A 27346-nucleotide genomic window follows, 5' to 3' on the forward strand; every position below is an offset into this window, starting at 1 on the left:
TTTACTATGGTGTGGAGTGGAGTTTTATTGGCTGAGTGCCTCTCGTAGTGTTTTCGTCAATTACCGTGTTCCCATGGTCTGGACAGTAAATTTTGCAGGCTTATGTACCTATATCTAGCAGGTGAAAATGAATCCCATCTTCCTCAAGTCATTTATTCAGTCAATATTTTTGACAAATTTACCACTTCTCAGCCCTCGTCCTTAGCACTGGGAATAAAAAATAACTGGGACAATTCTTGCCTTTGGAGAGTCTATAATTTATTTAAGAAATCAAAATGGAATATTTTTAGAAGAGATTTTAGATTTTGATATGCTCAAAAGTACATTTTAAAGCAAATGCAAAAATTTAGGATTTATGATTTATTATTTTGAAAATCCAGAAATTTGGATTTTAACAAAAATTGAGATTAGGTTTTATATTTGTCAGAGAGAGAGTCTAGAAGGAGAATAATGAGGTCAGAAAAACACTCCAAGGAAAAGAGGAAGGAAGTTCCCTGCATGGTTATAACTTCTGACTTGGCTCAATTTCTAGCCCCTGAGCATTTCTTTTCTTTTCCAGGTCATTTCCATTCTAGCTTGGTAGAATTAGTGCCTGTGACTATTGGTCACTAGGTACTTGTCTCCCCATTGAAAGTGAAGAATTAACACCATTATCTAGGTATTTATGGTACTCAAGTCAATAATAGCTAAGTAAGGACAAAACACGTTTCTGAAAGTTCAACTCGATTTATGGAATTCTTATTGAGGATCCAGTCACTATGCTTCAGGTACTCCATTGGGTTACGCTGTGAGAGATAGAAGGTGAAAAGAACAAAGTCTTTTACCTCTAGGACCTTTAAGACATTTGTTCAGCTTTTTTAATTCACTTGCCCTGTGTAGACATGGCTTTAAAAATAACTGCTATTTTGCAGTCTCTGGGGCAAGGAAAGGTATGCCGATTACAGGCCTGGTTATGATTAATTTATAACGAGAGTGCCTGGTGAATGCAAGAGGTCAGGAAATATTTATTGAATAAATGAATGAATGACTAAATATTCTGCCAACTTAAAGATAAAAATGGGTTACCCCAAATCCTAGCATTTTTATACTTCTTCATATTCAAGTATTTTCTTGTTCGTTTTCTCATTTTATCCCCAAGTCAACCCAGAGTAAGTTGAGAAAGGTAATGATCCCAATCTTATTTTAGATCGAACTTCAGAGACCCAAAACCACACATTTAGCAAGTTAAAGAGTGAGTGACAAATCTATGTGGACCTTACAGTTGAAGGTTTGTGTTTCCAATAACAACAGAAAAATGGATTAGGGGCCTGACACGCATAGAAGATTCCAGGGCTCTGGAGAGACTTGGTAGGTCAAAGAGAAAGTCCTACCACTTCTTCCTTTGCAGTGAGAAAGCAATTAAGAGAACTCAGCACACTGGTGGCAGCTGGGGAGCTGGCAGCTTCCTCAAGAGAAGGACTGTAAGCAATGTCATAGGCCAAGAAGATGGATGGGGCCCATTTGTGCCCTGAGGCTGACACAGAAATGGAATCCTGCCCGGTTTGACCGCCTTTTCTTCAAAGATGTCATTGACAGATGAGTATCTAAATGTTTTTGTTTAAAAAAGAAAACAAGAAAAAAGAAAGAAAGAAGAATCAAACAAAAAAACAAAACAAGAAACTCTTTCTACTCCAAACAGACACATGTAGCCAACGAACATGAGAATACTCGACCATGCCTGGGAGCTGTGTAGGCCTTTCAAAGTAGTCTGAGATAATTGATTGCAAAGTCGTACACCTTTCCTTTCAGATAAATTTTAATTTAACACAAGGATTTCATTGAAACCCCAAATTACTGCCAGTTGGTTGTGTCCCATCTGCCGCTGAAGGCACACTGGTGGGGGGACAAGCCTGCTCACATATTCCATATTTATCTGCCAAAACAAGGTGTCTTCCCCAATTAAAATGGGCTTTTTAAATTTTAGAGTAGTAAACAATGTCTACTTAATTTGAGGAAAACGTGCATAAGAAAGTTATGGAACCTAATCACAGAGGGACATGACGAGCGAGTCTGATCAGCGAAACCTGGGAGACTTGCCCAAGAGGCCGCTCTGCCTTTGGATCTTCCGGAGGTCGCGTCCTTCACGGTGCTGTATCCATGGCAGTCTTCAAGATCAAACCGAGCAAATCTATTTTACCTTATGTCTATCAAATACACTATAAAAAGGAAGGTTAATAATCACCAGTTTTAAGGAGTACGAGCTAAATACAATTCCTCAGATAACCTTGCTTCTTTATCTTACTCTGTCATATCTTCTGAAAATGGGGACCAGCTGACACATACCAAGTAGCAGTAAACAGGAGGATGTCTCTTCCACCAGCTCAACGGGGGCCACATCTGCCTACTCAATAGCAGACCAGCAAACCACTTGGAAAATTCATGTTCTCCAGACTGAATGCAGAGTAGCTAGGCTAAGTCCATGTTTCACCCATACTCAGCCACAAAGACATTTATGAAATATGAGGCATTGGAAATACTTGAACATAGTTTATAAACTTGGATAGAAATGGCTTGGATGGGCATAGTACTCTTAAGGTTAACATAGAACATCCTTTGTGATGGCTGAATGAGAAACCCCAAAAAAAGCTTTTGAAAAGAAATTTCAGACAGACAGACAGCTTTGGTGAGCCCATGTCTTTAATAGCTGCTGCATGTGGCACCAGCTCTAGAGAGATAACACGCCTCCAGAACTAGCAACTGGATCAGCCTGGAGGTAAGCAAGTCTGACCTCCTTTAAGCATAAATAAATCTTGCTGAGTTAAATAATGATCCTGTCTCCCACCTTCCTCAAGGAACATGAGACTCTAAGTGACAAAATTTGAAGACAGCAGCCATGAATTCTCAGAGTCCTTATCTCCTGGTTGATTAGTTACAGGCTGCCTAGTTCAAGATGAGCTTCGGGTCAGATACAGATGACTGTTTCCTTACCATACCCAATAACCCATAAAAACCAAGGCAGCTGTCCCCATATCTTTCAAACTCTGCTAATACAATTATAATGTATAGGCTAAGTCGGATTAAATAAAGTGGGGAAGAAAACCCAGTGCTTCCTAGCCAGAGAACAGCCACTTCAAATATCACTACCCTATTTGCCTTCCTTCCCACAAATATTTGAGAAGACACAGAAGTCGATGTTCAAAGTCACCCTCCAGTACAACTTATTGAGGGAGGCTGCTCCGAAATGAAATGACTCGCGTTGGTAAATCTAGCCAATATCAGGGTGCCGCTTGGAAGGTCTCACCCATCCATCAACTAGTGGATTCGGCAATTTTTTTTATCAGACATAGATGATGTGCCAGACATGCTTTTAGGCTCCGTTTTTCTCAGCAGCTATCTTCCAAGAAGGGCTTGTGGCAGCTTATGGCCCTTTAGGCCAAACACCACCAGGAAAAGCCCCTAGCCAGACAGAGGTATTATACTGACACTCCCTAGAGTGAGAGAGATGGGAAAAGCCAGAAACAGAATTTCTTTGACAATTTAAGATTCTCCATCTTAAAAGTTTTGGCTTTCTCCTTGTCTTAAACTGGCACTTGCAGATACATTTAACTCTAATTCTTCAGGGGGACTAAGAATGATGAAAATCTCAGGCTCTCAGCTAGTATTTGCCTAAAGCAAGCCCATAATTTCCTTGTATGCCCACTGTTAACCTAATGATGCGGCAGTGGGAGATCTAGAGCTTACTCTAAATGAGCATGCTACCCACTGCTGAGAAATTCTCCTCTGCACAGACCAACAATGCCTTACTCATTCAGAGTGTGAAAATAAAAGTGCTGGGGGAAATTTCTGTTTTCACATCAAACGCAACCAGTTGTCAGAGCCTTGGACTGGTAGAGATGACAGCATGCTGAAGACGGAGTAACTTAAAATTTTTTTCCCTTTCAAATGCCAACATTTTGGTACATAGAAGTAATTCACTGGCCAGATAAGTGGATGCCATGCTTACTTTATATTTATCGATTGAAATTCACTATTTACCTGCCACCACAGGAGATTTCCGTTCATCCAGGAGCTGGATGGAAGTACTCGCTGTCACCACATTGCTTTTGTTGACTGTTCCTATAAGAAGAAAAACCAAAAATGGAGATAATGTCAGTGCAGATGCTAAGAGGGTTGTCATATTGGCTCACAGTCAGCACTTCTGCAGATGGTGCTGGGGCTCGCCTCCCAGAAGACAGAGCTGGCTGACTCTGTCAGGCCACAGATGCTGGATTGGCTAGACCTTTCAGGTGAAAGAAAGTGCATCGTGTTAGAACTGCCTCCACTGAGAAATATTCAGCCTCTTCTCATCAAAATTATTGACCACTATGGAGAGACTCCATCTTTTTTCTAATTTGTGGTTACTAATTTCAGTGTTTACTTGCATTGATAATCACATTTATTATTGCCTGTCTAAATATAGCCATAGAGAGCTGCATGAGATAAAGTTTCAAAATTATTTTGACGAGTTGAGAACTCTAGCTTGATTTGTTGGTGAAAACTTTACTGACTTATAAAATTCTAATTTCAAGCCCAGTTTTGCTTAGCAAAATCATTCTAAACAGGGATAGAGCTGGAATGTAATCCTTACTCCAAATTCTTATTAATGTGCTAATAATATGGCATTAATGTTAAGAGATTTTCAATGGTTCCAATACCCATGAACTAGAAGATGCTGAGAGCAAATTCTTAATGACTGTAGTTAATAATTGTTAAGGTAGTTAATTTATAAGGTAGTCCAGTGCCTACCTTATAAAAGGTGTTCAATGAATGTGAGTTAAATGGAATCACTTGAATTGAGAAGCAGGGAGAAGGCAGACCTGAATTTGAATACGCTTATGACCAAACCAATTAAAAAATTTCTCCTGGCCCAAGTCTAAGCAGTAATGAAAACCAGCTTTTTTCCTAGTGTGTATAGGTATTCAACACGCAGTAGAAAAAAATGAGAGAGGTCCACCACAACAGTTGTACTTGATGATTTTTAACATTTTTTCCTTGAAATCTAAAGGGGCCATGAAATCTCTTAAGATATTATGTCATCCATAACTTTACTATGAAAAAGGTAATTATATGATTTCACTGAAAGTTCAATGAAAACCCCACTTGCCAAAAACCAATTATACAACAGCCTTAATTAATCAGAATTTGTTTTTTCGAGACATAATTCTTTGTAGTAAAAATGGTGAATTACAGAGCAAACTGACATAAGGGCCATCACACACATACGTGCGTGCACGCGCGTGCATGCACACACACACACACACACACACACACTTTCGGGGGATGCTTGCATCTCCCAGAGCTCCATCTCCCTGTCCAGTTTTGGGCAAAAGCCACCCTGTCATAGAAAAATAACTTAATGACTCTAGTCCAGATCTAGCAAACTAGGCTCTATTTTTTTTTCTTTAGAGGACTGTGAAAAAGAAAGTATCATGAGTTTGCATGCTAAAAGGAGACATTATTACTGATAAGTCTGAAGCATAATGAGAAAGTCCATTGTCTTAGTTGATTTTTTCAGCAATAAAGTGTGATACAGATAACAACAACAACAACAATAACAACAAAAAGAGCTCTAGTCATTGGGAAATTTATGTTTGATAACACACATGTGTAGGGATGTGGGTCACATAGGTCTGTCAGTGAAGGGAAAGAGACTCAAGAATCCCAGTCCTAAAAGGAACCTGATTGATAATATTGTTGAAAGTCCTAGCTAGCAAGGGAATTTCTACAACAACATCCACCTTTTCTTGGTATCTTCATTAATGAGGAAGCCTCTTCTTAGTGAGTCCATTTGACTAATTATTAGATAACTCTTGTCGACATTCTTTTGCAGATTTCGAAAGCACTATTTCTGAAGATGTTTTCATGCATGGAAATGAGCAAGTGCCAAGACTCTGGGAGGGGCTTTGACATTAGGCGCCGGAGAGCCGCCATTACAGCTGACTTAGGGATGCTTGTAGGAGGCTAATACAAAAGGCCTTGATATAAAACATTATAGAATGAAATGTCCAGAGAATTCCAGGTTTACAGAACTAGGTCCTATTCATCTCTGAAGTTTCTACAGCAAATGAGTACAGAGCCATACACAGAATGAGCATTAAAATATTGGGTGCTTGAGACAAGGAAAACCCAAAGACAATCACAAAGCATTTCTAGCTCGGTTTGCTTCTAAAACTAGTTGAAATAAGAGAGCATGTAGTCTTTTTTGGAGGGAGGTGACCTTATTTATTTTTTATATTGTAAATCTAAAGACAAAGAATCATTGGCTACGTGCCTCCCATTGGTCCTTGCAGCCTTCTGTCAGGAGGGGACAAGGCTCTACAAACTCTTAGTCCTTACACCTGCATGTTGATTTAAATCGGTTCAGTTCTAATGGAAAATTGTGGGCCTCTAAAGTGTTGGGATTTGCTGAAGGTTCTGGTATAGGATGTTATACCTGTCTGAACAACTTTCCCTAAGTAGGGCTATGACAACATTAAAAAAATCTGAGAAATTTGTATTCAAATTCCACATGGTACAAAATAAGAGTCCTGCTTTCTAAAATGCCCTTTGCACAATCTGGTTTAGCAAAACTTTCATTTTATTTTGGGCTGTTACACATATGGAATAGGTCACTGGTTCAGCACAGGACCAATATTCAACATTGGCTCTCAAAGCTGAATTTGGCTCTCTTTAGCATTCAGGCAACTACCCCGCACTCTGCACTCAATGCCCAGGCCAGGAGGCCCAGACAGACAGAGCCCCGCCTCCAACAAGGATGCCCACCTGTGCTGAAGGGGATCGAGTAGACGAAGCTCCCTGGAATTTGCTCAGCAGCTCTTCGGTACCAGAGAGGGAAATGGTCTGCATTAAAAATGTTCTCCTTGTCTCCAGCTTTTAGGAAGTCCCTTGAAATGGAAAAGAATAAGAAGACCATGGTACCACTCAGCAAGAAAAAGCCGGATACAACAGCCTTTGCGGTATAAAAACAGTGTTGGCCTTTAGAGCCCCAAGCTGCCTTTTTCAGAGAGGCGTGTGTGACATTGTGCATCCCAGATTACTCAGAAATATCCTGCAGAGTCCCAGAATTCAGGCTCCCAGTGGGTGAAATGATTTTTCCTAGTATTTCTGGGAATTAATTATCTTAGTGTCTAAAGCAAGCATAAAAAGCCTCCAGAAATCATATCAGACCAAAGGAAGTCAGAAAGCTTTACCTTTCTGGACACATACACTTGGAATGATCAACTTCTGATCTCGCTCTTCTTAGAAAAAGTACAAGGGAGGTAAAGTAGGCCCATGTAGGGATCTTTGCTCCCTTCTTCTCTCCCCTCCCTATTCTCCTGGGTCTTCTCTGTAAATCTCTCAGTCTTCTGCCTCCTTACCTACTGCCCACAGTGGTTTTCTCCATCCAGAATGCTGTGCACACTCCCCTCCCTACTCCTTCCTGTCAAAATCATGTTCTTTTCAAGGTGTGCCTCAAATACCACCTACCAAAGGAATCCACAGAGACACACACAAGTTCTTTCCCCATGCTGGGGTCCCCCAGCCTTGGTCACTCTTAACGCAGCCTTCCTTTCCCTTGTCCTTATCTGCACAATTGTCATACCTCCAACCCAAGCCTCCCGATATCTTTGAGGAAAGGAGTTTTTGTTCACAAAGGAGTTTTTGCATCCTTCACAGAACCTTGAATATACTGAATTCCCAATGAGTGCTTGCTGGCTTGACTTACCTCCAAAGAATCATGTTTACTCTCCAGCATCTGAGCACTTTGTCTTGACTGATATGGTACAACTTAGGGAAGAAAATGACTGTCTGATTAGTCCACATTCTACAGAGATCTTTTAGGAAGGGAAACTAATCGGGGGCAATGTATATATAAGAAAAAGGCCACTAGCTGAACCAAAAATGGCACCGTTTTTAATTCAGCAGTGTGTAGCATGGAGTTAGATCATAGAGACCATGAAGAGAAATACTCAGGTATTCTATATTGTTCCACCATGGTCAAATTTACATACTAAACTCTAACTAGTTGGTTATTATAAACTACTTGAACTTGGCATCCAGTTCAGGAAAGCATTCTGTAGTTTTAGGATATGGCCAACCAGTGAACCCTTGATACCTTCCAAAGATGCAAGGCTCACTCCTTTGAGAGGCAGCCCATGCTATCACAGGCCAAAGTTCTTAGATGGCACTGAAATATGGCCATCTGTAACTTGCACTGGCATGTCCTAATCCCTCTCTAAGGGCAGATACCTAATTTTTCTTGACATTCCCATGGCCTAGCACTCATTAGGCACTCAATGTACGCTTAATGATCACAGAAGAAATCAGATCTCATATCCATATAAGAGCTTCTCAAGTATTAAAAACAATTTGTTATGTCTTCTCTCAATAATAGTTCTCAGTTCTTTCAAATTCTTTGTTGGTATGGCCACCATCCTGGGTAGAGGCTCCATTCTGTTAATGACCATATGAAATTTTGTGTTAGTACACCTGGGTGTAGTAGACCAAAAAGGGTCTGAACTTGCTGCCTGTACTTGTTTACTGGTTCTCACCAAGAGGAAGATACTTGAGAAATCGTAATCTTATCTTTTTTATGTTGGCAAAAGCACTCTGTTCTCAATCAGAAAACCAGCTTTGGAGCCATGAACAAGGCTGAGGGGAGGCAGACATCCCTGTGCTATTCGGGATGCGGGACATTGGGAGTGCCAGGACTGACGGCACAGACCAGCTCCTCCTGGCACTGCTGTATTCAGCAGTCATGTTTTCTGGTCTTAAAATTATGAGGTTTCACAAATATTGAAATGTGAGCTTTCTCATTTTTTTTTTTAAGGCATGAGATTCTTCATAAATCTGACTTGGCAGGTGTGTGAAGGAGACTCTGATGCCCAGCCCTAGGTGAAATGAACAGCTGCCTTCTACACTAGGCCATGGGCACAGATATGATATTTTCACTCTTGTCACTTTTGTCAGTGGTCAGAGGCGTATAACCATATGCCCTTCTCACGCAGCAGCTACTGGTTCAATATGTGTCTCTTTTTCGGTTACTGTAGGTGAGATAATAGCTTGGTTAGAAGGCTTGAGAGGGCCACACTTAGACTGATGGAGATATTCATGTTTTGAGGATGGCAGGAGATAGGTCTGGGACACTGTATATCTGGATGGCTAGTGCTTGCTGCCTAGAACCAGACCATCTGGGGCAGCAAGCAGAAGCCCACAGTGCTTAACCTCCATTAGCTCCAGTATTAACATGAGAGGGTCTAGTTTTTAGGAAACCTTAGGGGTCCTCGACAACTACCAAGTAGTGATTCGAAAAAAGAACGGAGAGATCTGATTCTACAGAATCTCTGAAAATGTTCTTCAGGAAAACAGATCCTTTCAGGGAAGAAAAAAAGCTTTCTTCTGTATAACAGGGGCTGTTGTGGTGTGTGAGACAGGTCTAGGTTTTAAGCAGAGCTGAATGATCTCAGGTGAGTTACTTGGATCAACTACTGAGTCTCTGAGCCCCATTTAATCATATATAAAGAGAATAATAATACTATACTTCCCAGGATACTATCAGAAATTGTATAGCACCATATGTGAAGGGGCTACGTAAACTGAAAATGGCTCGAATAAATATATGAGATTCTTAAAGCCCGGGAGTTTCTTTCACTCTCTGTGATTCAAATGGAAGCTGTGAAATGCTCATCGCTTAAACTTAGAGTTGTGGGGGAGAGGGAGAACAGTAACCATACCACGGAGGCTGACATCATTGAGTGCTACGTGTATGCTACATGTGATCTAAGAGGCCAAATTGTAGGTTCAGGATATTTTAATACTGGGGATGATGACAGGTTACAGAGGCCATGAACTATAATTGAAATACTTCCAAAAGCAGGTGGTGGGACTAGGAGATGGAATCTCAGTATAGGAGGCTGATGATAGTACAAGTTACCTCTGGGGTAGAAACTTGTATTATCTAGTACTCCCTCCAACACTTCGAACTCTTCCTTATATGACTTCTTAAAAAAAAACTAAAAGAAATTCTAAAACCTCTTTAGCCCTAGCTGATAGAGTATATCCAATGAGTTGGGTCTCAGTGAATACTATTTGATTAGAGGAGGTAGGCAAGTCAAATACCCTAAGAAAATAAAACTCAAGATGCCTCTATATGGATCAATAATATATGTTTCTTGAAGACAAATCATTCGTCCATCCAGATATCTATGAGTACTCACTCCAAGTCACAGAGAACTCATAGTTGTAGGTATTCCTTGCTTCCCTTAGCAGTTTTATATCTATAGCTTTTTTGCTCCTCACAATGAGTCAAAGATAATTACCCCAATTTTTCAGATGCACAGAGTGAAGGCAACGAATGAGATAAGTTAGGTGACATCCAGCCTGGGTGTAGTCTTGTCTTTTTTCAACTGTCATGACATATCAGACAAGCAAGATGTCACGTTTTGTGGTTGTTGTTTTTCTTATTTGTTTATTTTAATCTCGAAACAAACAAAGCACTCCTCTTTGAGCATCAGAAAATCTCTGTGTCTCCCTCTGCCTCTCTGGTTCCAAAAGGGAGAGGACAATGTGTGTCTCTGTTCCTTCCTAGGAACTGGTCTGCTGGAAAAATAATTGTTCAAGAGTAAAGGGAAAAGGAGGGCTTAAAAAAAATCAAGTCACAACTGTAGTCGGCTTCCTAAAAGACAAATATGAGATATTGAGAAAGAGTCTTCAAATAGGAATTAAAAGCAAGTCCACAAAACAGCTCAAAATCTATTGGCCTGCCATAACCAGACTTGCTTTTATGATGGAAAGGAGCATCTTCTGGTTCGGGCCCTTCAAACTGGCAGCCGCCTGGTAGCTCGGTTATTCACTACCAGGTACTCCAAAGATCAAGTGTGTGAGGTCTCTAACAATCTTTGAACCCTGGTCCCCAAACACTTACATACTTAGCAAACTTTCTGAATCTCTGAATCCATTTGTCTCTGGCCTAATAATGCTTCTTGCTTCAGAGAAAAGAAATTGCAAAAACTTCTTAATGGCCTCAGAAAAGACTTCTCAGACTCACACCAGCTCTGGGCAAACAACGATTTGAAGACTTAAGGCACCTGTGGCTCTCTGAAGACACAGGACTGAGCATTGGATTAAAGGGCATCTGAGTACTGCACTCAGTGACACCCTGCTCACTGTCTATCTGGGTCTCTTTGGAAGCACAAGGAAACATTGTCACACCTGAATAACACCAGACTTCTCACTCCTGGGTATGGGGCTCTGCAGGCCTTCAGGATCAGTGCAGAGGCACGGAGGTTCATTAAAACATGCACAAACAAATAAACATTGGACTGGAAACACTGATTCTTGAACAGGCAGGAACTCCTCAACAGAGCTGTGGAACAGCTGAACCCCCTGAAGCCATTTGTCAGGAGGCGATTTGTCTCCCCTCTGGCTGCCCCCCTAGCAGCTGCGCCATCTCCAGAGTTCTGAGACAGTTCACTAGGATGGGGGAGGATGACAGAACAGTGGGCAGAAGCCAAAAAGACTGCAGAACAAAGGGATATGGAAGGGCCAATGGGCAGGTGAACACATATGCTTGGGCCCCCTGGTAGAAGAGAGAAGAAAACGTCAACAGGCCTGGGGTGGCCTGAATTTTGTTTCTATCAGTGATGGAATCAGGAAATGAAATAAGCTTCACTTTGAACTTCCCAACTCAGGATTTCACTGGGCCCCACAATGAACCCCTTTAACTTACTGATTGGTGAGCTGCTCAGCCCCAACAAATAGGTTGATTCTCGAGAGGCCTGTGCGAGTGCCCAGGAAGGCAACCTCCACACCCTTGTCAGAATTCCTGAAACAGAGCAGCAGACATCAGGGGGTTCTTTTAGACAGTAAGCAGATAATGGCTTTTGCACTTTAAGACTCATGAAAATGTTTTACGAAATAGCAGTTTTGAAACCTGAAATTTTAAAAGAAATTATAGACACATACAAACACACACACAATTCCCAAGCACAAAATGCAAACTCTTATCACTTAAAAAAATTCGTGCCAGAAAAACTAAGAATTCAGTGACAACAAAAGTATCATGAGAAAATGCACCCTCAATGCTAAATAAACAAACCTTTATCTCAAATGACAGGGTACAGCTTCAGGGAGAATGGGCTGAGAACAGGAACAACTTTAAGGAAAGGAAGAAAATTCCATGGCATCCCACAACCTGGAAATGTCTCAGATGAATTCTACACCATTTTGGGGGGGACCAACTTGTAAATTCTACCAGAGCATAGGCCTCATCCTCACCACCTACCCCAAAGAGATGAATAAAAAAATGGCTTCTTGAAATTGTCCTGCAGAATGCTATGCATAGGAACCCTAAGAATGGCCTTAGCAAAGAAAAGTCATTTAAAAATTCACCAAAGATTTTTTTTTCAACTTTCCAGGCAAATTTTGTATGTTTGAGCATGTTCTTCAGGATATTCACAACACATACTTCTTTTAAAAAACAAACGGTCTACCTTCTTATACTTTATACAAGAATAGACTCAAAATGGATTAAAGACTCAAATGTAAGACCCAAAACCATAAAACTTCTAGAGAAAACATAGGCAGTAAACTCTCTGATATTACTAACAGTAATTTCTTTTCGGATATATTTCCCTGGGCAAGGGAAACAAAAATAAAAATAAACAAATGAGACTACATCAAACCGAAAAGTTTTTATATAGCAAAGGAAACTAACAAAACAAAAAGACAACCAACTGATTTGGAGAAGATATTTGCTAATGATACATCTGATAAGAGGTTAATATCCAAAATATATAAAGAACTCATACAACTCAACAACAAAAATGTAAACAATCCAATTAAAAAATGGAAGATCTGAACAGGTACTTCTCCAAAGAGGAAATACAGATGGCCAATCGACATATGAAAAGATGTTCAAGGTCACTAATCGTCAAATAATTGCAAATTAAAACCACAATGAGATATCACCTGACATCTATCAGAATGGCTAACATCACTAAATCAAAGACCAAGAGTTGGCAAGGATGAGGAGAAAAAGGGACCCTCATGCATCGTTGGTGGGATTACAAATTGGTATAGCTGCTATGGAAAATGGCCTGGACGTTTCTCAAAAATTAAAAATGATATAAGTTTTGATCCAGCAATTGCACTTCTGGTTATTTATCCAAAGAAAACCAAAACAATAATTCGTAAAGATCTATGCACCCCTATGTTCATGGCAGCACAATTTACAATAGCCTAGATATGGAAGCAACATAAATGTCCATCAAGAGACAATTAGTTCATATATACAATGGAATATTACTTAGCCATTATGAAAAATGAAATCCTACCATTTGCAATGACATGGATGGACCTAGAGGTTATTATGTTCAGTGTAATAAGTCAGACAAAGATAAATACCATATGATTTCATTTATAAGCAGAATCTAAGGAACAAAAAGGACAAACTAATTAAAAACTGACTCATAAATATAGAGGACAATTTGGTGATGGATAGAGAATGGGGGCTGGGAGAATGGGGTGAAGGGTCAAAGAAGTACAAATTATTAGTTAAGAGATGGTCACAGGGATGGGGAACACAGCATAGAGAATGCAATTAGCATTAATATATTGGCTAGGTGGAAAACCAGAGGAGAGAAGGAACAATTAGGGCAATCATTTTATAAACTATATCAATGTCTCATAATGTACTGTATACTTGAAACTAATAAAAAAAAATTTTAAATAAGATAAAAAATAAATAAAAATAAAATAAAAAGCAAATGGTCTTTCTCAACAAATACATAATTTATTCTACAATAAAAATATGAAGAACATACTGATTTTTGAGTTTGCTTCCTTGCCCTGGATGCTACTAGCAATTTTATTAGAAGCATTATCCATGTCATCTGCAACTAAGACTCTGAGTATAAAATCCAGATCACTTGATTACTTAACCTTTGATGGTAGTCGAAAGTGGCCAATATTAGCTTTAAGCATTTAAAGGGCGAATAAAAACCAACACCACGCATTTGTTTCTGCTTGTAGCCTACACCAAATTGGAAAGCCAAGCTGCCCAATCAGTTACAGATGTGGACTACAAAGCAAGCTACCATCTTGGAAATCTTTTGCATGTGTTAGGAGTGAATCAGCAATCTTTGCACAGGATTTTGAGTTTCATAAGAGCCTAAGAAAAACATTTCTACATCCCCTAGAGAATGCAATCACAGGAAAGGCTCTGACTCTTTCCCAACATCCCAGGGAATAAGATCTATATAGGTAAGCAGTCTAAAATACTCCAAATAGAATACGAATGGTAGTCTTTCTTTGGGACTTCATGATCATGTATTAAACTGCCTACCTTATATCTCCATTTGGGATTTTAAGCCTAAAATGTCTTGAAAAGAACTTTGGTCACATCTGGTTCCAAACCTGTCATTCTTTCATTATCTCCTGTACTAGAAAAAGGTTCCACTATCTACCCAGTTAATCATGTCCTAAACCTGAGAACCATCCTTCAGCTGTCCTCTCCACACAGCAAACCCAGATGTTCAGGTCCTGGACATCTTAGTACTGAAGTGTGTCACAAGTATATCTCTTTTCTCTGTGCCCACTGCCACTGCCCTGTCAAAGTGGCAGGTCCCTTGGAATGCTGTAGGAGTCATCACTATTTTTCTTATCTTATTACATTCTATTCTCCACAGAGCAGTACGAGAATCTTTTTTAAAAATACGGATCTAATTACATCCTTCCTAAATGCTCTTCTTAAAGCCCTCAATAATTTTCTAAGACTCTGAATATAAAATCCACAATCTTTAACTTGACTCTCATGGTCCTGAACCACTTGGGCCCTCTGTAGCCTCATCTCCCGAGATCTTACACCCTACACTCTATATTTCAGCTCTGTTAGTTTTCTTTAAATTTCTCAAATGTGTCAAAAACTTTCTCAACTCAGGGCCTTTGCAGATGTTGTTCCATTTCCCTGGAATTCTCTCCAAACCTTGAACTCAGAAAAGCTTTCATTCTCTTTCATGTCCACTCTTGGTCTTGTTACAGTCTACATGTCTTTACTTTTCCTTCAAAGTAGTTATCACAATTCTTAATGATCTAGCACACTATATATCATAGGTACCATGACGGCAAGGACTATGTTTAATTGAGTTATCTTCATTTCACCAACACCTAGCCCCATGCCTAGCACGTAACAAAACCTGCCATCAATACTGGATGAATAAATAAATGAATGAATGGCAATATGAAAGAATAAAAAGTAGGTAGAAGAGAATATACAGAATGGAAGATAAAAAAGAAAATAAACTAATAAAGACCAGAAAAGGAGAGAGAAGTGAATAATTATTTGATGTGAAGGTGTCAAAAAAAATAAATGATTTTTCTTATTTTGAACCTTCAATAACTTACTTAAAATAGTAGTAAAATGATGCTAAAAAATAACAAGCTGCTGAAGCAGTTCTCACCCCGGTCTTCAATAAGAACTATTCTTGCCCACCCTCCTCCTCCCACATCTTCCACTTCAGAAATTAAAACACAGGGTTATATCTGATACCTTAATGAAATAGAGCTCTCACTTCCCTATCTTCCTCACAGCCTAACCTGGCCCAGATCCCAAGTTCCCTCCAGACTGTGAAGTAGAGGGAGCCATGGCAGGCCAGGAAGCAAAATGCTCCTTCCACCTCCCTCTCTCTCGGAAGTGTCACCCTACCTCAGCATACCAAATTTCATGTAATGTTAAAACTCAAACAAATTATATGTCAAACCCAGTAGCTTGCCATCCAAACCCGAGCCGCTAATCTGTTCTAGCTCTTGTGGTTTGGAGCTTTGGGGAAAATTAAAGAACTTTAACACCAGGCTCCTAAAACAGTTTAGTTCTTTAAACTATAACCATATTTCGGACTGTTTGTGGGGAAATGGCCATGAAAGGGGGACACGTGCAACCACTTACTCAGATTTGTTGAGGGCGAGGCTGGTCCAATAGGCTTCAATGGGAGCACTCACCACAGCATCAAAAAGGACTTCTTGGATCAATTCTTTATCACCTGTTGGGAGGGACACACTTGAAAAGATGGCTTTAGCCGGGCCTCAGAATGGGGCATACGAGATATTCACCGGGCTCATTTTGCAGTGTCTGCAGGCTACCTTCTCACACAGTGTGCTGCTTTATGCATTAACCTCCCGCCAGCTGAAAACATGACACAGTTCTGACACCTGATATGCCAACAAAGCATGTGGATGAGATGATAGTAAATGGAGAGTCTTGAGTAATGTACACTTCGGTTTTCTGCTTTCTCTTCCCCTCTAGTAGTTCATGCCATAGACCTCATGCCAACTCTGGGATTTGGAGACCAGCAGGCATGTTTGCTCTTCTCATGCCATTTCTGTCCTCTATCAAAATCTGTGATTCTTCAAGGCCCTGATTTCAATTGGTTGTAAGAATGGGAAAGGGAAATAATAACTTTATAACTCCCGGGACTCTCTTATTTGTGATTCATTTCATTTAAGAAAAAAATTTTTTTTTTTTCATTTTAGTGGGAGAAATAATTCCCTATGCAAAGGATCTCTTGGTAGAGCTCTTGGAAGAATCAGGGGTATATCATTAGTCTAACAGAGTCATTCTAGAGCCCTCCAATCACCCCATGAAAGGGGGCAACTAATTATCACACAGAGCGGGTCAGTTCTCCCCTTGGCTCGGGGCCAAGAAGACAGTGGAGCTTAGTTATAAAAGTAAAAACTGAAAATAACACCAAAAAGACAATGGATAAACTGGGATACAGTCACGTAGAGGAATATCATATAGTAATTCAAACATATGCATTGGAGCTAAATGATCAGTACAAATACATCTCAAAAACGTAATAATATACAAAATAATAGAAATAAATATGTACTGTTTATGGATATATGTATAAATAGTATAAAATGTATGGGTATGGTGAATAAATATAGGAAGGTAATTCTCTCTGGGAAGGAAATAAGACTGGGCAAGGACACTCAGGGGCTTCAATGCTGTCTGTAATGTTTCACTCCTTAATAAGTACCTGAAGCAAGTATGGCAAAACATTAAGACCTGATAAAGCTGGATGGTAAATATAAAAGCTTTTAAAATATTATCTCTATACTTTTGTTTTGAAATATGTCATTGAAAAGGTCAAACAAAATAAAAAATTAGGCTTATAGACGCCCATCTATCCTTTCTCTGCCAGAGCATACCCCAAAAAGTTAATCCATTTCATGAAGATGCTGTTTAGAAATTGGATAACCTCCTTACACATCCCACAGGGCTTCTGTGGTTATTCTATAAGGTAACATATATAAAGAACATTTCATGTCACTGATTAAGTGATATCTGTTATGGACAGAGACAGGTGCCATGCTCATCTTAGTTAGTCTCCCCCTGCCCTCTTTAACTAGTGCAACTATCTTGTGCTAACTGCAGGGTCTGATACCACAGTAGGTGAGCTGCAGGCCTGCTGCTGCTCTCCCAGCCCTTCCACAGCAGCCAACTGGCAATTCTGACTCCTTGAGCTCCTTCAGAGGGCACTTGGTGGGAGGAGAGGCAGCAGATCACAGCCCACCAGAGACAACAGTTCACAGTGGCAAACCCACTCTGGAGAGAACCAGAAACCCTAGTTTATGGCCTTGAATGAGACTGTCTGTCCAGTCTGGCTTTTCATTTGTAAAATGAGGGACCTGGATGAGCGGATATTTACAGTCCCTTCCTCACTGTAACATTTTCATCCTATTCAGTCTTTTGAGTAAATGGCTCAGAAGGGGGACAAATCCAATGCAAAGGGTTAAACCAAGATTGGGTATTCTGTATGACTCTCCCTAACCCACATTCTTCCTCCTATTTCCACAGAAAGCAGACATTTGACTGGATTTAATCTGAATGGTAATCTCCGATAAAGCAAAGTTTCCCTTGAAAACTGAGGCAAAGAGTGGTTTTAAGTTCATTTCCACCACCGCCACATGCACACAGAACGCACATTTGGAGGCACACTCACATTGGAGCAGGGGTTCTTTGCCTTTGAGATACAGCTTAATAGCTTCTAATTGAGACAGATGACGGTGCTCTGGGTGTAGGTCTGTGTTGCAGTAGGACCTAAGAACATGGCATGGCCCAAAACAAGAGCATGTAAATATTTATAGCATCACATTCCTTCGCCTTTGAACCAAGAGGACTGGGCAAGAGAATACAGACAATTTGAAATCAAAGAGGGCACCAAATACCAATACTGATGAAGGACTGTTTAATTCTTACCATTCATCTGCCAAGGACACATCAGGGTGTTCTAAGTCATGTAGGCCTGGAGGTCAAGGAAAAGTTAATGAGTTAAATGCCATATGTGTGGGGCACAGTCTCCACCCTTCCCTGCATCCTCTCGTGTGCTTTAAAAGTTCTAGGGCAAGGCTACAGGGTGGTTAAGGGTAGATACCAATCCCAAAGACATCTGCCTGGGAAAAGGGACTCTAAACAAAGCAAACAAGTTCTCTGTCCAAGCAGAACTCTCTTCCCACTTCTACCTCACTCAGCCCCTCCTGCTAACCTCCCTAGCCATGTACCTCTGGAAAGCCTTAACTCCTTGTAGAGAAATGATACGCAAGTGAGTCATGGGAGAGAAGCTTAGCATGATGGTAGAAACGCTAACTTTGGAGGCCTATGCAGCCTGAGTTGGGAACTGGGGTGACATTAGCAGATCATTTTATTTTTTTCAATATTAGTCTCTTCAGGTGCAAAGCAGGAATAATAATAGTTTCTAATTGATATGTGGTTGTTACAGTGAAAATCTAGGTTGAATAATATGAATTTATCAATACACAACTGTTTTGTTCTGTAGCTACCAGCAAAAACTGCTAGTAGCTACAGAATCCCAAGTAAAAACGAGTCATCAGTCTATAAAGACATCTAGGAGAACAGGGCTAGTAGCGAATTTGGGAGTTTTTATAGACTGCTCTAGATCACCCTTACTTAACTCTGCGAAATCACTCTTTCCTCGCATCTCCCTTTAACTTCATTTTGATGGGTCATCAGCAGACATACACTTCTGAGTGATAACCTCATAGGCCCCTATGACGCTGATAGCCTGTTTTAGGATGTCAGAGTTTCCCAAATGACCAACAGTATCTTACTGCACTCAGGATTACAGTTTCCTCCTCAAATACAGACGTATAAAATATAGCAAAATACTAGACCTATCATCACATACTCCTGCTTGATTTTACAGGAAGTAGGAAATAAATTAGAATATCATCACATATTATCCAAGTGGCCATTTTCTAGCCACATTCAACCTACTGGTTGAATGATCTTGAAAATGTCACTTCAACTCTTCGAGTTACATCAGCCAGAAAATGCAGGTAATAATGCCTAACTCATAGATTCCATGAGAGGATTAAATGGGACAGTGCTAGTCCCTACAACAATCCATGCATCCAGCAGTCCTCTGTTCTTCCCTCCCTTACTCTCCCTTCTCTCCTTCCTCCCTCCCTCCTTTCCTTCATTCTACATAGCTGTTGAGCATCGACTCAGTATTATTGTGCAAAGTACTATTCCAGGTCCTGAGAATATAGTAGTGAGTTAAAGATTGCTTTCTAGTAGCAGAAAAGAGATAATTAAAAAAATTAAAGTACCTAGATTAGTTAGTGGTAAGGGCTATGAAGGAAAAGAGAGAATGGAAGTACAGGGAGTGTCAAGAGACAGGAAAAGTTGAGAAAGAAAGTTGCGATTTTAACTATGGAAGTCAGGGAAGGCTTCACTGAGAAAGTAACTTTTAAGCAAAACCCTGAAGGAAGTGAGGGAGAGAGCCGCGTAGACAACTAGGGAGAAAATGTTCACGGCAAAAGGAATTGCAAGTGCAAAGGCCCCCATGAGGTATCTTACCTTCCTGTAAAATCGGGTTAATGATGTCAATTTTATCTATTTTTCTAGTTTCTGTTCTCGTCAACTTTCATGCACAAAGCCCTCTCTGGCTATATTTCATAGGACCTATAATGAGACCTTGAATCTTTTTGATTGCTTCTCTCTGAGTTCCTAGGGCATCAAAGAAATTTCATTGTTTTCTAATTCTCTTACCTCTTATTTGGTCCTTCTAACAAAATCATCTACTGATGATTGCTAATGCTAACAAAAATGACATAAGCTCTAATTTCTGAAACAATTACTGTATACGATGTATATAAAAGATACAATCAAGTGTAAAGGAGATTCAGAAGAGGAGTGATTTCAGCAGGTAGAACTACAGCCCATGCCTTCGGCTTCAGTGGTGACGTCTTACATTTTGAGCTAAGTCTGCCTGTTCACCATATTTGTAATATCTGGCATTGGCAAAGCATGTTGAAAATGCCTACATTCTCCGGGTCAGAATTCCTCATGGAAGATCCTACAGAAGTGTGGTTGCCATTCCCGAGGTACCCCTTCCTTCTCCACGAACAGAACAGAGCAACAATCATGCCTTGGCTCTTATTGATGACAAGACCCTCTCCTATTTAGCCCTAGGGGAAGCAGCTTACTCAGGCTCTGTTACTCAGTGAAGTTGGCAGGATCGTAAGCCCTCTTATTTATAGAGGACCAACAGAGAGAGGAAGATCTGACCTCATTTGTGTGGATAACCAGACACTCTCCCCCTTGCTGAGGATTCAAATTAATTTCTTGCATGGTAGTTACAGTTAACTCTGAAATTCTATGTGACCTCTCAGCCTAACAGCTGTGGAACATACAGGGAGAAGGTAGTGACTAAAGAAATGATCCAAAAGAATGCAAAACAACTTCCAGGACCATGTATTGAGGATTGACTAAAGGTATGGGCACACGAGAGGCAAATAATCCATTAATAATCTTTCCTTTTATTGTTCTGACCATGGGCTATTTCCACAGCTTGACCTCAGATGGCTTGAATGTAAAGTTCCTGGCATCACAGGCAGTGATATTCACAAAGCTACACATGGCTCATACAGCCAGAAAATTCTAAAATAGAAAAAAAAAAAAAAGGTCCTGGAGAATGCATCCTGTTGAGTATCTTTCCCAAAAGAAGATGTTGCCTATTTATTCTTGCATGTATCTGGGAACAGAGGCCACACAATTGATTAGCTCTTCGGTGGGCATGTTATGGGTTCTGCCCAGGTCAAAATGACCCCCTTCATTCTCCCTTCCTATTCCTTAAGATCACAAAATCACTTAGGAGAAAAAAAAATGCATGGAGAGTCAGTAATAAACCAGAAGGCTGTCTAAAGAACTTGGTATCCCAGGTATAACCAGTCTCATTCTTCATTCTCTACTATACATCTGACCGATAGCTCTAACCAATTAAAACCTGACTTGTAACAGGCCTTCTTGCTCTTGGCCATACTCCCTAGAAAGAATACTAATCTGGTCCAACTCTTCTCTGTGGAAGTCCAAAATTTAACACTCAGATTGGGCAAGGGACATACTCAAGTCTACTCAGGTAGCAAAGCACTTTGGAGGCCAGCCCCATCCTCCCTATGAGCTAGTGATACGGAGAAAGGTAACTTCTCTGGGTTGTTGGGAGCTGAAAAGTATGGTAAGGATGTGACAGCAACTTTAAAGTTTAAAGAGCTGTAACAACTGCTACCATTTTCCAGGAGGTTATGCTACGCTGAAGCTTTATGAAGATAAGACGATCTAGGAATTTCAAGGTGCTGCTTACTCCTCTAACCTGTGTACATCATTTAAATACTTCCCTTTGGACCCAAGCTGCCATACAACACAAGCGAAACAAAAGACAAAGCCTCACATATTTTTGTTTTCAATTTTTCCCTTGGCTTGAATTTTTACACTAATTTGTTTTATTCCTGGTACTGATTTTTATGGATGAGAAGAATATAGTTAGCAGATGATTCCAGAGTGGCCTCAACAACTCTGCATTAAAGCAGAATATAAATAAATGAAATCATATGGAAGACCACTGCTTGTTGGGGTTCCCACCATTCTGAATCAGTCCAGGAAAGCAAGGCATCATCAAGTGAGCACTTAGTTGAGTCAACTGCTTAGGGATTGGGTAGAGGGCTGGACAGATGAGCAAGTTCTTCAGTTAACCCAGTGGCAGTCTCTGGGGCTTCCTTCCCACACTAAAGGAAAATGGATCGAGGCAGCACCTACCTTCTTCAACGGTTACATTCCCTCGGAAGAAATATTTCCCATGGCCTCTGGAGAGCGCCACACCTAAACTGTGCAGAGAGACAAAGCAGACCTTGAAATCCATGGCATCGACTGGAATAGACTTGTGGGCTAACTTTTTATTTTCCCTTTTCACATTTCCATTTCATGTTTTGTAAACAATTTTTCCAACAGTTTATTTTCAAAACCCCACTGATTATAGTTGGTGTTGGTTCTTCTTAGGTTCAATCAGCTGCTTCAAAGTAATTTTTCTGATTGGAAGTGCCAGCAGCAACTGGCTGCTCTCCTGTGTTTTTAAAGAGGTGTGGCAAACTGCTTAGCCCTCTAGCAAGTCCTTCCTTTGGATGCCCTTTAAAGGGTCACCAGCCCTGCACTTCAATACCACCTTACATACCCTACACTCAGCCAGATGGGTCTTTCCAGACCTTAGAGGTGGGGACCCGGGAAAATTAACCCCTTCTTAGGGACATAAAGGAAAGTTTCTACCACCATTTGAATGTAGCCACATTACTGTGCTGTGAACTTCTTTGCTCAAACCTCTCCCTAGTCTAATAGATTTTTCACACTCTCACTGGCTTGATTTAAGCTCCTTTTTGTTTCTGTCTAAAGAGAATATGTTTAAAAACACAGTCTCTTCACTTGGCAAACCTATTTAGTGGTCCCGTATTTCCTTGATTGCTGTGGTTCCAAATCAAATCCACCCATGGTCCCTGGCAGTATATGATAACAATGCCATCATTTACTTTTCAGGTTAACCTATAGTCGGTAAATTATTTCCCTCCTTAGCTCTGTGAGGCACCAGTTCAGGAACATGAAGCAGCCCCACTGAAATAACTTTTACAAAAGGTATTATGACACTAAGTTAATAGCAGTGGGAGACTTTAGAATGCCACATACACATCTGTAAGCAGGCAATGAAGCAAAGCCATTTTCAGGACTGTTACAAAGAGAAATAACAAGATTCAAAGGCAGACAAGCACAGGACAGTTCAGAAAAATTAAAATGGAAGCACAACATGTGGGGATGGATATGCTACCTCCCAGTATGAAGAATTTTTTTTTTTTTGTCATGGAAATAAAAGGTGAAATGGAATTCACTGGGCAGCAAGTTAGATATTTAAAGACCCTGAAACCCCTCGAACTTAACTTTCCCCCGTAGTTGGAACCCCGAAGCTTATTTTATTGGTAATGAGATGCAAAGCCATGACAAATTGAGTGAGTTCCCCTACGTGATCCTGAACCATCTTCCCCCTTCTGGAAAACAACAACAACAACAAAAAAGCAGCCTGGGAAAAGCCCCTTCCTCACTCTTTCCAGCCTTTTGGCAGGGTGTTTGATTATCTTCAGATGATGAGCTCTGAGAGTGTCAGCAGGTTTTGTACAAACACAACTGATGGGTCTGATGGAATGTCCATGTATTATGGTCAGCTCTACCTGAAAGGAGTACCCTTGATGTCTGTATAATAGTAGTCATTTGTCATCACCAAAACCCGTTTCTAGATTGAAAAAAAAAGTCGTAGAGAAAAGAAAACATGGTTAGTCTGCTAGGTGAAGTTTTCAGAAATAAATAAAAATAAATGGACACACTATGATCAGGTTAACAGTACTACATGAATCTTGTTTGAGATAAGTAAAGACAAGAGAAAAATGATCTCAGCGAAAGATATTTATTCCAGATAGAGCTTTCAAAGCTAATTTTTCACAGTGGTTTGTTTTAAATTAGGCAGCAAGAATGTTTGAGAAAAATGTACCCCTTTGTCCACTGTCTTCTTCACTTCCATGGAAAACTTCCCAGTCTTTCGATTTACCATGGCGTTTCTCAACTAAAATGATAAAAGAAAACGGTGTTAGTTCTTCCCTGAGTTATCATGTCATCTGGACACCTTGCATCCTCCAGCTCAGAGGCACATTTGGTGGCTTGGCAAAGTGCAGATGTGATAAGGGTGGACTATTTCCCATTAAATCTTGGGTCCTTTTGCAGTAGGTCTGCATATTGCACTCAGATCTCTAAAACAGGGCTAAAGAAGAATAAATAATCGATGGCTGCTGTACAGGGGAGAGAGGCTACCTACAATTAACAAATGACTTTCAATTTCAATTTGAGGTGCTCGCATAAACCTCAGGGCAACAATAACAAGAAAGCCAGTGCAATGTTGATGAATCCTAACAGTCAGAGAATAAACCCCCAGCAACCAGAGAAAACACTCAGGAAGCAAGGAAGTCTCTGGGGACAAGTTACATTTCAAAGAGTATTGGTTTGTCACAGAGAAATCATTTTCAAAACTTAATCAAGTTAAAGACATTTTCCTACACAGTAGTTAAAAACAACAACAACAACAAAAGGCCAACCATTTAGAAGGGGATTAGCTTTTCATAGCATGAATCATCCTTGAATACTCTCCAAGAAATCAGGGCCAATTAATGGCCTTGCTGATGCTGACGGGCAGTGAACAGGGCGACCCTGTATCTGATTTTTGGAGGTCCCATTTAGAATGGTGAGCCTGCCTCCCTGCCCCCACCCCTGGCTGACCTCTTCCAATTACATATGGCCCTTCCGTGAGTTCAGAGAAGGACAGCAGACACAGTGATGAAAGATGTGCCGTCATGGGCACCAATGGGGGACGACAGAGAAGGCCATTTAATGGAATAGGAGCAAACGCTGACATGCCACAGCCTGTCAGGAAAAAGCTCTTTCCCAGCCCCGTGCTTTTTTTTTTTTTTTTTTTTTTTTTTAAATCCTTTCCTCCTCTTTTCTTCTTTGAGGAGCTTGAATAAGATCTGGCCGATAGAAAACTGCAATGCTTGCAAGCAACCTAAATTTGATTCGGGGTTGTCTAGATTTGGGTTCACATTCCCATTTTCTGTGAGAGAGAGTAAAAGCATAATTTTTAGCTGGAGGCATGTATAAAATAAAACATATATTTTACTCTAGATATTTTTTAACAACACATAATGGGCATTTCTGGAAATATTTTCCCATTTTAACTTTTGTGGTTTTGGATGGAGAGAGCTGGTCCTAATTAAGTCTACTTTCTAACTTTTAAGAACGGCTCGATTTATCTTTAACATGGTTTTCATTTTTCCTCTTTCTGGTGCCTGCCTAAAGCCATTTGGGACCTTCCCCTCTCACATTCCCTGAGCAAGTCAGAGATTAGGTAAGCCTCTCCATGCCTCCTCCGTGCCACCCCACCCCCGACTCGCAGTAGCACAGAACAAACAGCATGGGGGATTCGAGGCCAGGGTCGCCGATGCCTTCTAGAGGCAAATGCTTTGATGACTTATCTAGTCTTCCCTTTTTCTTCAATAATAATAAAAACAAGTAACACTTTCTGAAAACCTACTTAAGAGGCAGGAAGGATAGCACTGTGGTTAAGAAATAGACTCTCGAGCCAGAGCTCTGTGATAGCAAACGAATCACCTACCCTTTCTGTGCCCGTTTCTCTGCAAAATGGAACTAGTGACAGCACCCATCTCACAGAGTTGCAGTGCGGACTAGAGGAGCTAATATTTACAAGAGTGCTGGGTACTCTGTAAGCATTTGATGAATGTTAGCTGCCCTCTATCAGCAGCATCCCCTTCATTATCATCCTCCTCGCTTTTCCTTACTGTTAGACCCCTTTCGACAACTTAATGAATCAGGATTCAAACTCGAGTTTGCTTGACACAGATGCCCAGGCTCTAAACCAATGTTTTCCAAACTTTTTTGACTATGAGCCACATAAGAAATGCAGTTTCTCTGATGATGCCCTTTGATATCTCTTATCTTAATAGACTTCATTGCCTTTAATGCTGGGCATGAACAACTAAATGGATTTTGTGACTCTCCCCTAACTTCTCAGGTTGAAAACTGCTGCTCTTAACCACCTCTGGGTTAGCACAGACTTAAAAAGAGGCAGTCCAAGGTAAAGAGAAGTAATCCAGGATATCAAGGATCAAGTTTCAAGTTTTACCAATGACACATACCACTGTCCTATGACTTCTCTGTAGCTCAATTTTTTCATCTTTCATTCATTCCATCAAAAATGTTCATGAATGAGGACTTCCAGACCCCAGGGATCCTGTCAGATATGGTATAAACTGCTTATCAGATTCTTACGAAGTTTGGTTAATACTGACATATCTGAGCTCCTACTATGTGCCAGGCACAGGTCTTAAAACTCTCAAAATCACCCCCTAAGGTACCATTATTAACCCTGTTTTAAAGCAGGTGGGAACTGAGGCACAAAGTTAAGACACTTGCCTAAGGTCACATAGGTCCTCTGTCCCCTGAGCCCCTGTCCCCTGTCCTGTTTCTTCTTTCCAAATGAGAGAAAGTATTTGGACAAATTCAAAGCATTAATATCATGCTTTGTAGTGCTTTGTAGTATTAATATTAAAATGATGTCTTGTTATTTTTTATTATTTTTAATCAAAGAAAAAGTTTTAAACATTGACCATGCAATAGCCTGAGCTGTTAATGTCCCATTAGGCTCTCTCATAAGCTCTAGGTCCTATGGTCTGAGGCTGATGGGAATGTGGTTTTCTGTCCCCACTGTCAGAGTATGGAAGGGGCTTTGGTGCTTTTTCCATAGACTGGTGAGAGTATAGCACTGTGAGGCTGCAGCAGTCTAGAAATGTGACTCTTCCATCTGGGGAGAGTGAGGCTTGTGAAGGAAGGCATTTTGCCTCAAGTCCTTCGGTATGTCGATGGCTCCACCAGCCCTTGGGTCTGGGTTCCAAGATGGTGCCCGAGGTAGAGGGGACAGTGGTGGGGAGTGACAAGGCTGCTGGTCCTGGTGTGGGGCAGGAAAGGCATGATCGTCGGGGCTTCTCAGAGCTGTCCGAATGTTTCCAGAACCTGTCACTGCCAGGATTACAGAAATGGGCAACTGGAGACATGAAAAGGGTCTGGCAAAGGAAAATCTCCAACTAAGTTTAGGTGTGCTCAAATGTTAGAATATTATGTAGTCATCAAAAAAAAAATCACATATGCAGATGTTCGACTTAACACATAGTCAAAGAAAGGCAAATTAAAACATCAGTGATATACCTTTATCTTCCCCTATCAGTTATCAAACATCTGGAAGTATTTAACGCAGTGGACGTTAAAGCAGTTTGCACCACAGTGCGGTTGATAAAATGAAGATTAAACCTCTTCAGGCTGAAAACATTAATCTGGAGACTGTGATCAGGCTCCCGGGTCTCCAGGAACCATCTTCCTTCCCCTGAGCATTACGTT

The 27346-nt window shown here is 40.6% G+C and overlaps 1 protein-coding gene across 4 annotated transcripts in view; it reads right to left on the reverse strand.

Moving 5' to 3' along the window:
* CACNA2D3 (calcium voltage-gated channel auxiliary subunit alpha2delta 3) overlaps positions 1–27346 on the reverse strand; it is a 790850-nt gene that overhangs the window by 140716 nt on the left and 622788 nt on the right. For all 4 annotated transcript variants that reach the window (XM_036219353.1, XM_036219351.1, XM_016156350.2 and 1 more), the window contains 9 exons: positions 23880–23951; positions 23563–23624; positions 22112–22179; positions 18257–18302; positions 18000–18097; positions 15941–16034; positions 11726–11821; positions 6781–6902; positions 4015–4095 (listed from right to left, as the gene is read on the reverse strand). In XM_036219353.1, coding sequence (XP_036075246.1) covers positions 4015–4095; positions 6781–6902; positions 11726–11821; positions 15941–16034; positions 18000–18097; positions 18257–18302; positions 22112–22179; positions 23563–23624; positions 23880–23951 — 739 coding nt within the window. The remainder of the gene's footprint in view (positions 1–4014; positions 4096–6780; positions 6903–11725; positions 11822–15940; positions 16035–17999; positions 18098–18256; positions 18303–22111; positions 22180–23562; positions 23625–23879; positions 23952–27346) is intronic.

Source organism: Rousettus aegyptiacus, unplaced genomic scaffold, assembly GCF_014176215.1.
Source record: "Rousettus aegyptiacus isolate mRouAeg1 unplaced genomic scaffold, mRouAeg1.p scaffold_m13_p_4, whole genome shotgun sequence".
In the NCBI taxonomy this organism is placed as follows: domain Eukaryota; kingdom Metazoa; phylum Chordata; class Mammalia; order Chiroptera; family Pteropodidae; genus Rousettus; species Rousettus aegyptiacus.